The 15326-nt window shown below is 26.8% G+C and overlaps 1 protein-coding gene across 1 annotated transcript in view; it reads left to right on the top strand.

Moving 5' to 3' along the window:
• Positions 1–1185: 1185 nt before the first annotated feature.
• LOC142329143 (locomotion-related protein Hikaru genki-like) overlaps positions 1186–15326 on the top strand; it is a 705478-nt gene continuing 691337 nt past the window's right edge. Inside the window, exon 1 of the mRNA XM_075373481.1 lies at positions 1186–1396. Within this exon, the coding sequence (XP_075229596.1) occupies positions 1321–1396 (76 nt within the window). The 5' untranslated portion in view covers positions 1186–1320. The remainder of the gene's footprint in view (positions 1397–15326) is intronic.

The raw sequence follows: 15326 nt of genomic DNA on the forward strand, positions 1-15326 counted from the left end.
ATTATTAAAAAAAATTGATAAACATTAATTTGATTTAAAATTTTTGTTATTATGTTCAATCTCATTTTAAATGTATTTTCTCTTTAATTTTATGGATTGTAAAAAAGGAAATGGAGAAAAAATTGCGTAATACTGGTAAATTAAATAATATTATTTAAATTCTATTTATTTATCCATATCATAGAATGAATTAAAATTTAAATATATATATATATATACATATATTGTTTTTTCTTAAATAAATTCATTGAAGTTTTTTTTTGTTTAAAAAAATTTAATGAAAAATTAATTTTTATTAAAATCAAACGATTTTTTCCTTGTTTTATAAAGATATATTAGAAAATTAAGTTATCATTTTAAATTAAATGATAAAAAACAGCTAATAAATCGATCTTCCTATAATCATAATTGGGTTAAAAATAATTATTATTTTAAGGCAGAAAGATGTATCATACTATTTAGGTATTAGCCTTTTTATTACGTTATTAGCTATTAGATAATTGATGAATATAAATTAGTTAATAAACAAAGAGTAAATCGTACAACTCTTTAATCTAACTAGGCTTTTTATAGTAAATGGTAATATTAAAAAATAAAGAATTTCTAAAAGTAAAATAGATGAAATGTATATTTCATTTATATACTTATACACTTATGTCCTTATAAGTGTTTACTTATAATTTTATAATAATTGTAAGTATAGTATACTATACTTATAATTATTATAAAATAATATTTACTTATATAATATAACGCATAACCCGATTCTATCTTTTATATTACTAATTAAATCAGTACAGAGTTTTATATAGCTGCACACTGCAAAATTTTAAAATAAATAATATTACTTTTTCATCATTTGACCTACATTTCCAAAATCTAGTTGGACGTTTGGATATCATTTTTTTGTTTGATTATTTATTAATCCAGTTTAATTATTTAAATCAAATTACTTTTTTTTTAATTTTTCCATCTACGTAATATTTAAAACAAAGAAATATAAATCTGTAAAAAAATTATTAAACAATAATAAAAATTAAATTTCAGGTATATCTATATATTATAAATAAATTAAAAAATATTTATAATTTTATTATTAATAAAAACAATAATAAACTATAAAGTTTGATGTGAAAAAAATAAAAATTTATTCTAAAATAATAAGTGGAAAAAGACATAATTTTGTTAAAGTGACAAATAAGATAAATAAATATGAATGGATATATTAACGAACTCTAAAAGGAATATACAAACGTGGTAAAAAAAAAGAAAAAATGGAATAAAGAGGTAGACATTCGTGTCTGAAATTTTTAGAAAAGGATGGCCGAGCCGAGGTTTTATACAACTTTATTACTGGCTATATTAACTTTTGTACACGGAAGACTTCGAAATTCTGGTAAGTAACTTTGTAATAATTCCTTATATAGAAATAAAACATAGTCTAAATAAATACTTTTTAATTTACCTTTAAATAAATGAATTCTTTTGTTATAACTGTATACTTGTAGCATCACGTGCGTTGATTAAGATTTCTCTTTTATTTATTTGAAAATAAAAGAAAAGTACTAACAATTCAGTACTACACAAATTACTATCGATTTATTTTATTCATAAAATATATTATTTATTGATGTAAATACAAAGTAAAAAGTATTTATTTATAAATAAATGTCTAAAATAATATATATCTTAATTTGTAGTAGCACATTTCAGATAAATGTTAAAAATATATAAAAATAACTAAAAAAATATTACAACGAAGCAATAATTAAAAAGAATTACGTATTATTAGATTATAAATAATACATTTTTGACTTATCATTATCGATTACTTAATTCTGTGTAGTTGTTTTACACAAGTATAAAAAGGTTTTATTTTAGGAACAAATTAAAAATCAAATAAGATAGTTTAGTTTTAATTGAATTTTAATGAAAGATTTACGTATTACAGTTGTGGGTTTAGCTTACGTTTATTGACAAGAAAATCTTCTCTAGTCTTATTTAATATACTCTTCTAAACAAGATGTTAAAACAGACTATTATAGTGTGCAAAAAGACTGCATGTGTATTTAAAATACTGTTACTTTTCTCACAAAAAAATATATTGAAAATAAAATTAAAGTCTCATCTAAATCTTAAATATTATTTAAAGAGCAAAATAAATTTTTAATTTCTCGATTTCATCGTGATCGACTTAAACGGAATTAGATCTCAATTTTTTATGGTTTTCGTTTTGTTTTTGGAAATATAAATATTTGAGAAACAATATAAAACGAGGGGAAAATTTTGAATCTTACGTATTACGAGATTTAAAATTAAAATTAAAATTTTAAAAGTTAAATTTAAATGTTAAATCTCTAATATATACTTATAGATTCCTTCTATATGTTCTGGACTTTTTTCGATTTAATAAAGTAGCTTTTCAATCATCCGATATGTTACTTCGTAATGTTATTCATTACACACATACACGAACGCACTCACGAGAACACACACACACACACATTTATGCATATAAATATTTTATTTATTTAAGCAGTAACAACAACCTGACATCCAATAATAGGTTGTATGATGGATGATTTTATATATATTACTTTTTATATGATTTTATATATATAAAAGAACATGTCCTGATTGACAGGTCTATCAAAGTCTAGCAAAAACTACTGAAGAATAATTGATGAAAATTTATATACATTTTTTATAAGCGCATATTAAAAAAGGATTTTTGAAATTCTGAATTTAAAGGGTTAAAATGGATTTTGAATAATTTGAAACCTGGCTATTTTTACTTCCTTGTACAAAGTAAAGGATGTATTGCAATCGGGAAAAATTTCGGTTTTCAGATTTCAACGGAATTATCCATTTTAACCATCCCTGAATCCATTTTGACCAATTTCGTTGTGACGTCTGTACGTACGTATGTGGGTATCTATCTCGCATAACTCAAAAACGATTAGCCGTTGGATTTTGAAATTTTGGATTTAGGACTGATCTAACTTCTAATTGTGCGCCTTCCCTTTTGATCGCAATCAGCTGAACCAAAAGCTTCCAAAAAAGTCCAAAATCAAAAAAATCTGGATTTTGGATTTTTCCTTAACTGCAGTAATAAGCCCTTATTGAGATATTTTAACGACATCTCATAAGTGGTACTTATTTTCATTGGTTGCAGACTTATAGCCAAATAAAATTTTAATTAATGAAATATTTGGATCTTATACAGGAAAGGCATTGGTTGAAATACAACTTCATCTTTTTTTAACTATTTTTTTAATTTAAATATTTTGATATATTAAAGAACCTTTGATTGTAACGTAAAGTTACAATAAATAATAAAAAAAAATTATGAAAAAATATCAGAAGTTATTACTGAAATAAAAGTTTATGTACTTTTCATTTTAATCGGTATACAAGGAAGGCATGTGGCGACCACATCTGATTTTTTTTCAAGATCACAAATTACCAAAACCTTTTATTTACTATTCACCCTCTCTGAAACAAAAGGTCTACTATGTATTTCTATTTTTTTTAGATATATCTTGCTTCAGAAAAAGGATTAATGAAAATCTTTTGCATGTATATTTTCTACATCGATAGGCCTTCATGCCATTATAAAATTCTTTTGGCCATCCCACTCCTATGTGGTAACAAAAAATTTTTTTTAACTAAAAACGCTGTTTAATTTATTTTAAATTTAAATTCGTTTCCTAAGTTACTCATTGCATTTAAAATTTAAAATTCTTTATTTTTTTTTATAGCCCTTCCTCTTTAGTATTTTTAATACAAAAATTTTTACCTCGAATAAAAAATTACAACTTTATTTATATGGCTATATGTTAGTATTTTTTAAACGATTTTATAAAGCTATTTTTTTTTAATTATCATCACTTAGGGATTATTTTCTTAGAAATTAATTTTTCCCGAATGCTTCTCCTTTATTATGGGAGTCCAAATAACAAAATGAAATAAAAAAATTGCAATATAAAATTTTTAATGTTCAATCGTATTTTGTTAAACAATAAATTCCTTAAAATAATATCCAGCGAAATTTTTTTTTGAATTTAACTTGACAAGAGTAACCGGGAAAGTTATGCAATTCATTGCCGGATTTTTTTATTAACAGATTCTAAGGAAAATGTAATGGAAAATTCTAAATGCAACTTTATTAGGGTCTTATTTAAAATTAAACGAAATCAATTAATTTTTCTATTTTAAGATAGAAAAATAGGCTGTCAAATCAATGTATGGCGCCAATTAGTTTAAATCGTGTAGACTATAGTTAGAAAATAACTATGTTAACTTATACTTGCATTTATAAAAATAGTGTTTACGTATTTTTAAAAAAATAACAGTGTACCCTTTCATCACCAGAAATGGAACTCTTTCTGTATAACTCAACACAATACTTCACCTTACGAGAAAGGTGCTTATATAATGCTTCTGTTAACACTTTTTATAAATTACCAAACCATTCGAAAGACCAATCACCAATTTATTTAAAATGCAATTAAAACATTTTTAACGGAAATAATCATTCTTTCTTGATGAGTTTTTAGAAAATACCAATTCAATAATAATAATAAAATCCCTGATCTTTCTATGCTGAAAATCATTTTCATATTCGGCTTTTGAATAGTGAATTATTTTGTAATAATTTATTATAATTAATAAATTAACTGTTCATGTGTTTTTATCTGATTATTGAATTAATTCACTACTGAATCTTTGAGAAGCTTTATTACGTGAGAATATGGAAATGAATTTTTTTTTGCATTTGGAAAGTGACATCCTTGACCGGGAATTGAGCTCGGGACTCCCGGATAAAAGGCCGAGACGCTATCAGTCCACAGTGGAAATTGGTATCTCCATTGAGGAGTGGTAGCCTAATATAATTTGTGTATAAATAGTATTAAATTTTAAAAATATATTTTAATTTTATAATGTGTTTTTATATTTGTAATTTATCTTACATGTCTTAATCTATATAATATATTATGTGTTCCGATCAAAATAAAGACTTATTTATTACTAGCAGACCCGGCAATGCTTCGCTATTGCTAGATTTGAGTATATTTATAGATTAAATGAACACAATCGAAAGGTTGACAAAATATTAACAAAATTAATATTACGGAACTTCACAAAATTTAACCTTTCCTTTTTCCCCTTTCTCCATTTTCCCCTTTTCCCTTTCCCCCATTTCCATCACCCCCCTCTCATCTCACCCTTTCCCTATCCCAATTTCCTCCCCACTTCCATTTACTTTCCCACTTTTTTTCCCCTTTTCCCCTCATTTTTCCCGCTTTCCTCTTTTCTTTTTCCTCCTTTCCCATTTCTTTTCTATTTTAAGATAGGAAAATAGGCTGTCAAATCATTGTATGGCGCCAATAGTATGAATCGTGTAGACTTATAGTTAGAAAATTTTCTTTTCCCGTTTACCTCTTATTTTTCCATTTTCCCCTTGTTTCCTTTTACCTTTTTCAATTATTCCCTTTTCCGATTTATCCCTATTTTCCTTTTTCAATTTTTCTCTTTCTCCCTTTTTCCCCGCACGTAAATCGATCCTATAATTTTTCAGTGTATAGCGGGCACATATCGCAAACATTGAAATGAAATCGTAAAATATTTAGTATAGCGTGAGTTGCTTTTACGTTCAACAGATAGCGCTGTTTTAAAAAAAAACGTGTTTTTACCTGTCACAGGTGTAAAACCTTAGGTATATAAATAGTAGGTATATAAAAACACGCGCTTATTCAAATTTAACGTTGTAACAAAATTTCAAAGTAATCGGTGAAGAACTTTCGGAGATTTTAGATTTTGAACAAACGAACATTTACATTTTTATTTATATAGATTTTCCTTAAAAATATTATTAAATTTAAGATCATTATGAAGTATTTATTACGCCTACGCAGAAATATCATATTACCTTTTTGAGGCTCCATGAAAAGGTCAGAATGAGTCTTCGATTTAAAAAAAAAATAGGCGTCTATTTATAAATGAACTAATTAATGATAAATGATATCTATGTATAATGATCTGTCTAAAAATTAATCATTCTTGGTGCCCATAATTATGAATCATATTAAACGATATTTAGAGGATTAACTATTAATTTATCCTTGTATTTGTAGTTAATAATTAGAAATTTTTGTTAAAAGCCGGCCTCCGTGGCGCGATTGGTAGCGTCTGGGCCTTTCATCCAGAAGTCCCGGGTTTGAATCCCGGTCTGACGTAATGTTCCCACACGCTAAAAAAATTGCAATTTCATCTAATCCTATAAAGCAATACCTAACGATGGTCCCGGAGGCTTAAAGAAAAACGTCACTAAAGAAAAAAAAAACAATATCCAATAACTACTCTCAAATCAGGTAACAGAATTGTTTTCGTGTTAACTCAGCACAAGTCTTTGCTTTACCAGAATAGCCTTACTATGCTTTCATTATCATTTATTAATAAATTAACTAATCATTTAACAACTTTTCCCTCCAATTTATTTAAAATGAAATTTAAAAATTCATCTTTTACAGAAACAATATTACGTTCTCGACGAGTGTTTAATAATAATATGAGTAACCAATAGTAATATAATGTAATAATATAAAGTAATATATGAGTAATAATAATATAAGAGGAATCTAAAATATAATTTTTCATTGACCATAATTAAATTATTTATATTGTTGTAAGTTTTTAATCCAGTTTAGTATTTATTCATTCAGTATTTTCAAATATTTGATTTTCTATTACTTTATCTATTTATGTTTTTTTTTTCTTTATAATTAATTCAGTAAGTTATTGACTCTACCTACTTCGATCAATATATAACCGCGATTTCCTTCCATTCAAAAAAAAAAAAAATGGAGGGGGAACTTTTTATCAGTAGAATAGTATAATCACCCACTCCATCCCCGCAGATACCCCTCCGTCTTCAAATTAAGTAAACCTGTATGTTTAATGCACGTCCACCGGCGTAGTTCATCTCTATACAAAATTCTTCCAGATTTCTTTCTTCTGCTACTAGTCTTAAAATCTGTTCATTTCGAAATTTATTATCCATCGAATACAAACTTTTATAGAACTACATCTCAAATGCTTTTATTCTTGTTTTTATTTCGCCATAATTACGTATCATAAATTGCTATACACTCCAAAAATAAATATTTTTAAAATTATCTTTCTAATTCATAGATGTACATTTAATATCAAACTTATTTTGATAAAAGAACCTTGCTGCATATACCACTCTGATTTTCATATTTCCTTTACTAACTTGTTTAATAAAAGAAAATTTTAAACAATTAATATTTTATATTCATGAATATAACTTTGTAATGATTAATAAATTTCATTTGCTTAAATTGGTTTTATTTATTTTTTGTTATTTTCTTAAACAAATTCATTGTAACTTATTTTCTGATTGTAGCCGATACTGGATATTTAAAACAACTAGACAAAAATTTAATAGATTTGAATTATAAATCAAACATATTTTCATCAATAGTTTATATCAAGCACGCAGATATATTATAACTTACTGATTAATGATTAGTTAAAGGTTCAACTTTCAGTAGCAGTTATCATACATAAAACTGTAGGTAATATCCTCAACCTGAGATAAACGTCGTAGTTTTAAACCAATTATCATAAATGTGTACACAATATTTTCTTGAAATGTGAAGATTGTGTTATTTCAAATAATTGAAACATAAATATCATAATATTTAGAGATGATATCGAGACAAAAATATTATTCCACACTGATTCGACTTTCTTTTTCTGTTTAGCCTCCAGAACCACCGTAAGGTATTACTTCAAAGGATGAATGAGTGCGGAACAGATTTTAAATTGATATTCGCTGCAAATAATGCTTAAAGAAATCAAAATGATTGAGTAAAACTAATAGAAATTATAAAAAAAAAAAACGATTAATGAAAATACAAAAATTTATCTCAATCTGTTTTTGTTTTGTAAATTTTTAAAGTTAAGAAAATAATAATACGTTTATAGACAAAAATTGTTGATGTTAAAATTTTTATGTAACGACTTTTTTAAACATTTTCTATATTAGTATGTTAAAGTACACTTATATAGTAGAAGAAAAGCCGAATTTAACGTCATTCATGGGTAGTGTGCGGATGTGAACGTCCACTTACATCATGTTGCTGTTACGAAGAGCATCCAACTGTTTAAAAGTTCCATCAAATCCCTCTTCTCTAAGCCAAGAAAAACTTTAAAGGAAATGGATGTAAAGGAAAATGATGTTAAAAGCATGACTAAATTTATGCAACGTTTACTATGTGTTGTACTACCATATCCCGACTATAGAATTACTTAATTTATCATTAAATATAAAAACAATAAATTATTTATATTGTACGTTTTTTTCATTTAAAATACGCTGTAAAAAATTATTTGTAAACTTTAAGTATGTTAAAAAAATAAAAATTTTAACCACTGTTTAGTCAATTTATCGAGCAGGTTTACTTTGAGACTAACATCAAATTTCTCTGTGGTGGAAATATTTAATTTAACATATCAGTAAAGTCTCACCATTCTAATGCAAAGTTACAGTGGTAAACGTAAAATTTTGCTTCAGTTTAAACAATAAATGAAATAATCCCACGTTATATTTACATTAATAATAAAATAAAGGTATTACGGAAAAATAAAAAAAAGTTAAGTAACACGTGGATTTTTCTTTAACAGTATATAGAATGTTGAGAAAAATTATACGGTTTGTAAACATTATTTTAAAATTAATTTTGAGGTAGTTACAAAAACAAACAGTGTACAGTTCACGTACTTCCTTTTTAAGTTCTCAGAGAAAACAATACTTTTTATTTTTTTATTTTTCAAGTAACGCAATAAAAACTATTATTTACTTATAATTACATTTGTTATGGAATTTTTAGTTTAAATTGATTTTAAATTAAATTGAAACTTAAACCGTAGCAAATTTTATAGTAAAAATATTATTAATAAATTTATTTCAAAACATTTTCAGTCATCTATACGATTACTTTCAGTAGTTAATTTAAACTACTGTTAAATTACTGGTACTGCTAGTTTTCACACTATTATCAACTGATGTTATTACTTGTGATATTACTTATTTTAATTAGGCAAAATATATAAAAAATTTGGTTAAAAAGTTTGATATACTCTTAAAAAAACTAAAAAAAAAACTATATATATATATATATATATATTATATTATAAACTATTTATTAATTAAACTATTATATTAATTATATATAAACTATATATTATATATATATATGTATACACACACACACACACACACACACACTACTTTTGTTTTGTTCTTGTTTATTTTCATGCGATAGTTCTTGCGTAGGACAACATCTATGCCGTTCATTGTTTCTTCTAAATCCTTTTTACTCTCATCAGCAAATCGTAGCATCTTTATCTTTTCACCTTGTACTGTTACTCCGAATCTAAATTGTTCTTCAACATCATTAACTGCTAGTTCCATGTAAAGATTAAAAAGTAACGGAGATAGGGAACATCCTTGTCGGACTCCCTTTCTTATTAGGGCTTCTTTCTTATGTTCTTCGATTGTTATTGTTGCTGTTTGGTTCCTGTACATGTTAGCAATTGTTCTTCTATCTCTGTATTTGAACCCTAATTTTTTCAAAATGCTGAACATTTTATTCCAGTCTACGTTATCAAAAGCCTTTTCTAGGTCTATAAACGCCAAGTATGTTGGTTTGTTTTTCTTTAATCTTCCTTATACTATTAATCTGAGGCCTAAAATTGCTTCCCTTGTCCCTATACTTTTCCTGAAACCAAATTGGTCTTCTCCTAACACTTCTTCCACTCTCCTCTCAATTCTTCTGTATAAAATTCTAGTTAAGATTTTTGATGCATGACTAGTTAAACTAATTGTTCTGTATTCTTCACATTTATCTGCCCCTAGAATAAAAGAACTACTACAATTAAAGAACAATCAGCAATCAATGTTCTTAGCATATATAAACATATTTATTCAATGTTTAATATTGCACAATGTTCTACATCGGTCAAATGCATGCACAGTTTTAAAATAGCGATACAATAAATAGATCTCCACAACAAGTCAAGATTTATTAACCACCTCGAATATTCAAATCCATGATATCCATTTTGACCCTAGTAGAGGGAGACACCCCTCTTGTAACAGTCACCACACCACCTCCTCCTTTCCTAGCAACGATGAGTTTTACCGAAGGTCGATTTTTAGACCATCTAAACTTGATAACACAACACAGTCATCGTTTGGCCTGCGTTATAATGCCATCGATGGAAGAGAAATTTCCATCAGTGTATTTACACAACTTACTATCGCCTTCGTATGACCTCTTCCAACCACGACACTTTAAAATTAACCGATTCGTTTAAGCGCGATCCCCGGGCCTTCTTCTAACACCGAATGTTTCACAAAAATCTCTCCCTATATCTAACTTCAGTTAGACTATGCACTAAGTACATTACTTGATGGAGTCTTTAAACACCAAAAATATTATCCATATACGAATAATATAAGTGTTGATCGTAATCTGAACGTGCACATAAATTTATCTTGTAAATTCTAAATACTAGTCTGCCAATATTACATCAGCTGATAACCAATGTTTGCAAAAATCTGATGTGAACACCACATGACTTTCTTGTACGCCTATTAAATTATATATACACTTTTTTTTTCTGCACCTAATTTAAACTTATTTAATTTGAAAGTGAGAAACGATCCTTCAATTGTTTAATAAAGTGGATAGTTATATAACTGCATTGTGGGGAATACCACATTGAATCACTTCTTTTTTTTTGTGTCCGTATCAGCATTTTATATTAGTTTACCTCGTATATTAATTTTGTTTCACATCGCTCAAGTAGTTATGTGGTGTAAGTGAGAACGTGTCGGATCCGTAACCTTGCACACATTGGTTCGAATCCGACTTCATATACATATATCTTTTTTTTTAACTTTTTTTTTTTAAATTTAAGTGCATTGATTTATTAACCTCTTTAAACATTTTTAAATTAAAATGAAAAGTTTATTTCACTAATAATTTCTAATTTTTTTTACAATCAGAGTATAACAATTATTAATAAATCAATATATTTAAATTAAAAAAAAAAAAGGTAAAAAAAATTTCAAGTCAGATTCGAACCGATGTCCTTTCCATGTAAGATCCAAATATTTAATTAATTAAAATTTTATTTGGCTATAACTCTGGAACCAATAAAAATAAGTACCGCTTATGAAATATCGTTGAAAAGTTCTTAATGAAGGCTTACTACTGCAGTTAAAAAAAAGTCCAAAATACAATTTTCTTATATTTATCCATATTTTTTTGATTGTTATTACTGAATTATTTATTGTAAAACCTTTTTTGCAATCAGATATTAATAATTATTGATAAATCAATACATTTAAATTAAAAAAACGTTAAAAAAATAAAAAGGAAATGAAGTCTGATTCAAACCGATGCGATGTGCCTTACCCTTGTAAGATCCAAATATTTCATTTGACTGTAACTCTGGCACCAATGAAAATACGTACAACTTATGACATATCGTTGAAAATCTCTCAATGCGGGTTTATTACTGCAATTAAGAAAGAGTCCAAAATTCAAATGTTTTTCATTTTAGGCTTTTTTGGACACTTTTGATCTAGTCAATTGCAATCAAAAGGTGAGGTGCACAACTAGATGTTTCAACAGTCCTAAATTCAAAATTTCAACTTTCTATAGCTAATCGTTTTTTAGTTATGCTAGATACGATTACATACATACATACATACGTACATACGTCACGCCGAAAATAGTCAAAATGAATTCAGGGATGGTCAATATGGATATTTCCGTTGAAATCTTAAAACCGAAATTTTTATTCGATTACAGTACTTCCTTTCCTTCGTACAAGAAAGTAATAGTAGCATTAACTATTGAAGATAGTCATATAGGTGACTGAAAACGCTTTAAAATAAGTCTATTAAATTTTTTTTATACAATTTGGTTCGCTGGAGAAAGTTTAAATTTCAGATTAATATCATTATTGACCATCTTGTAAAACAATATTACAAACTACTACAACTTATTGTACGTAGTATATTTACTTTGAATATCTATTTATTACATTACTCCAAAGATATGTATATATATATTTTTTGTAGTAGTTAATATATGAAAAGAAAAAATTCAACAGATATAATACACATAATATAATTTGAATAATAGAACACCATATTTTACTTATTAAAACTTGACACACAATGAATGTATTCCTACACGATGTAAAAAAATGTATTCTCTTTTTTGAGTGTTTTTCACCCAATTTCATAAACCTTCCATAAATGTACAAATTTTTTTTTCAGCTCTTTTATTTTTCTTATGCACGTTAGAATGTAGCGTTAATACTTGTATTATTTTACTTGATGTAGACAATGTTAGGGCAAATTATATTTTTACACTAATGATTTGTCGATTCCGTTAACCAGCTATCATTCTGTTGTTACATTTAATTAATAAGATATTACTTACTAAGGATTCATAGATATATAAAGTTATAGGTTCGCTCACTTTATGAACAAAGGATGTACCTATCTGTCTACGGATCTTAGTTGATCAAAGGTAAGCGGCAGATACTGTAGAATATTTAAAAAATCAATCAAACCCTTTTATTAATATAATTACAATGAAATATTCCTTAAAAAAACCGAAATAAATGTTGTTTTTTGCTACTCACGATCCCTTTGAACAAGAAGACTGAAATCTTATTAAGCTACTACCCTCTGAAAGAAAATATTTAATATTAGAAATAGAATGGAACGCCAATTATCCGGATTGAACTCTGCAATCAGAGTTATGGATAACGGGAAAATTATAAAAGGTTTATCATATATTGTATATATCATTTTTGTGTGTGTTGGGTATCACTCTTAATAAACAGACGAAATATAAAAAAAATAAATGTATTTCAGTAGAATACATTTTACAGAACGAACATGCCGATCTCTATAGCGGACTGGTAGCGTTTCGGGCTTTCATCCTGTGGCAGGACGTTCCTTTTCCCGATTTCAAATCCCGGGCGGGCATGGTATTTTTCACATATTAAAAACTTCCGTTTTCATATTCCCATATAAACTTCTTTGCAAGCTTCTGTGGTGAATTAATTCATCAGTCAAAACAAAAAAACAACATAAAAGAATACTTAAAACTCAAAGAGGTATTCGAATTATAAAAAAGCGTATTTAAAACCCAAGTAAAAACAAAACTAGATAAAAATATTTTTCCTGTTAAAGCAAAGTTTTATTTGAATAATTTTTTTTTTTTAAACAGTGAATTAATTTCTTTTTAAATCGCCTAGTTCGGATCTAAGCAGTCAGGATAATTTGATATCTGGAAAAAATAAATTATCCGATATGGATAATATGGAATACCCGATATGGGATATGGAATAAATTATCCGTACAACCAATCTAATATACTTAAATAAAATTAATAAATTTATACTCATCTTTCTTATAATTGTAACGAATGTAAGATATCTAAGGTGGCACAGATCAGATTTATTTTCTTTGAAAGTAATTATATTGAACGGAATGAACATATTGTTTTTAGTTTGACTCACACACGTTTCAAAGTTCTTTATATGATTATATACAATTCAAATACTCGGCTGTGTGAAGAAGGTTATGAAAAAGTTCAATCTTCATTTTTATGAATAATTCTACCATGTTAGATAGATTTCATAAGAAAGCTACCTATTGTAATGGGTACCATGATTTGACTTCCAAAAAATTTCGACATATCTTCGCGTTTCACATCCCCTAGACCCCAAAACCACTTTCAGTTCAAACGTTTATATATATATTTATTTATATATATATATATATATATCTCACTTTATATATAGTTCACTTGTGAACACGAGAACTGGCGTAATTTTGCGCGAATCACCTTCAAATTGATGCATAAAATATACCATCCAAAATCTCGGTCGAGTTCGTTAAAGACCAAAACCGGACCATAAGAGTGAAAATGGGGGGCTTTTTCGAAAAAAAAAAATTATCGCTATAATTTTCTTATTAAGTAAAATATTGAATTCGTTTAAAGTTCCTACTATTTTTTAGATAAGGGTCTAAAACTTATGTAAGTAAAGTTTTTTGATATCACTAACCATTGCCCCAGGAGGTGACAAAAATGGAGTTTTGAAGATAAAAAAAAATCATATCTCCCTTAATAAGCACAGTATTTAATCGGTTTAAAGTGGTCGTTAATCTTTTAAACATTACCTAAAACCTTTGTCTGAAACAATTTTTGATATGACCAATTCTAACGGCAAGGGAGACCAAAATATTGCTGGAATTATAAGAAGATGGGGCTTGTCGTATGCTAAACATGTGAAAAGTTTTTACATGCAACCATTGTTGCATTGAGTAAATCTGAAGTTTTTCTTAACTTTAAGGTGGAAATCTTTTTTATCCCCTACTTAGCACTGGTAAAATCTACTTCCGCCTTCCGGCGTGCCGAAAGGGGTTTTTTTTTTAATATGGCTACGTCATTTTTGTAAACAATTTATATCTCTTATCATGTCAACTGCATAATGATTTGGGTCTGGTATCGAACCCAAACATCAAAAAAAAAATCTGTCAATAATTTCGTAATAATTAATTCATAATTAAAAACAAAATCGTTTTTTTTTTTATAAACAGTTATTTCTTTTTCATAAAAATCAATTATTAATTATTTTTCATCTATGTCAACTGCAAATTAATTAAAAATAAATTTTAAAAGTAATATAAAAATATTTCTTCAATATTGAGCACTGAAGTTAATTAAAATTTATCATCAAAGTAATAAGCGTAAAAGCCCATAATGTATAAAAGAGGTAGATGAACTGGAAATATTACAGACTACGGTAAAAAAGAAAAATCCACAGTATTACCAAACTGATTTATTTATAGAATTACGAGTCTTTTTTTTTTGTTAAGGTTATAAGTCTAACCTTTCACTATGTGTACGTAGAACGTGACATAAAACGACTAAAACTCACAGGCACTACTTAAAAAAAATAAATAAGTAAAAATTTGAAATAGCATCCAAATTGTGTTTGGATAATAGAATTTAATGGCGTTAGAGAGATTGATGATTTTTTCTATTAACCGTTATTATTTTTAGATTAAATAAAACTATTTTAATTTCACCATCATGATATGATTATTTTCCCTTAGTCACTGCTTTGTACAGTGTCCCTATCCATGCTCCACTATTACAAGTTAAAATTCTGATTACACGATAATTCCTCTTTTATTT

Source organism: Lycorma delicatula, chromosome 8, assembly GCF_047948215.1.
Source record: "Lycorma delicatula isolate Av1 chromosome 8, ASM4794821v1, whole genome shotgun sequence".
NCBI lineage: Eukaryota > Metazoa > Arthropoda > Insecta > Hemiptera > Fulgoridae > Lycorma > Lycorma delicatula.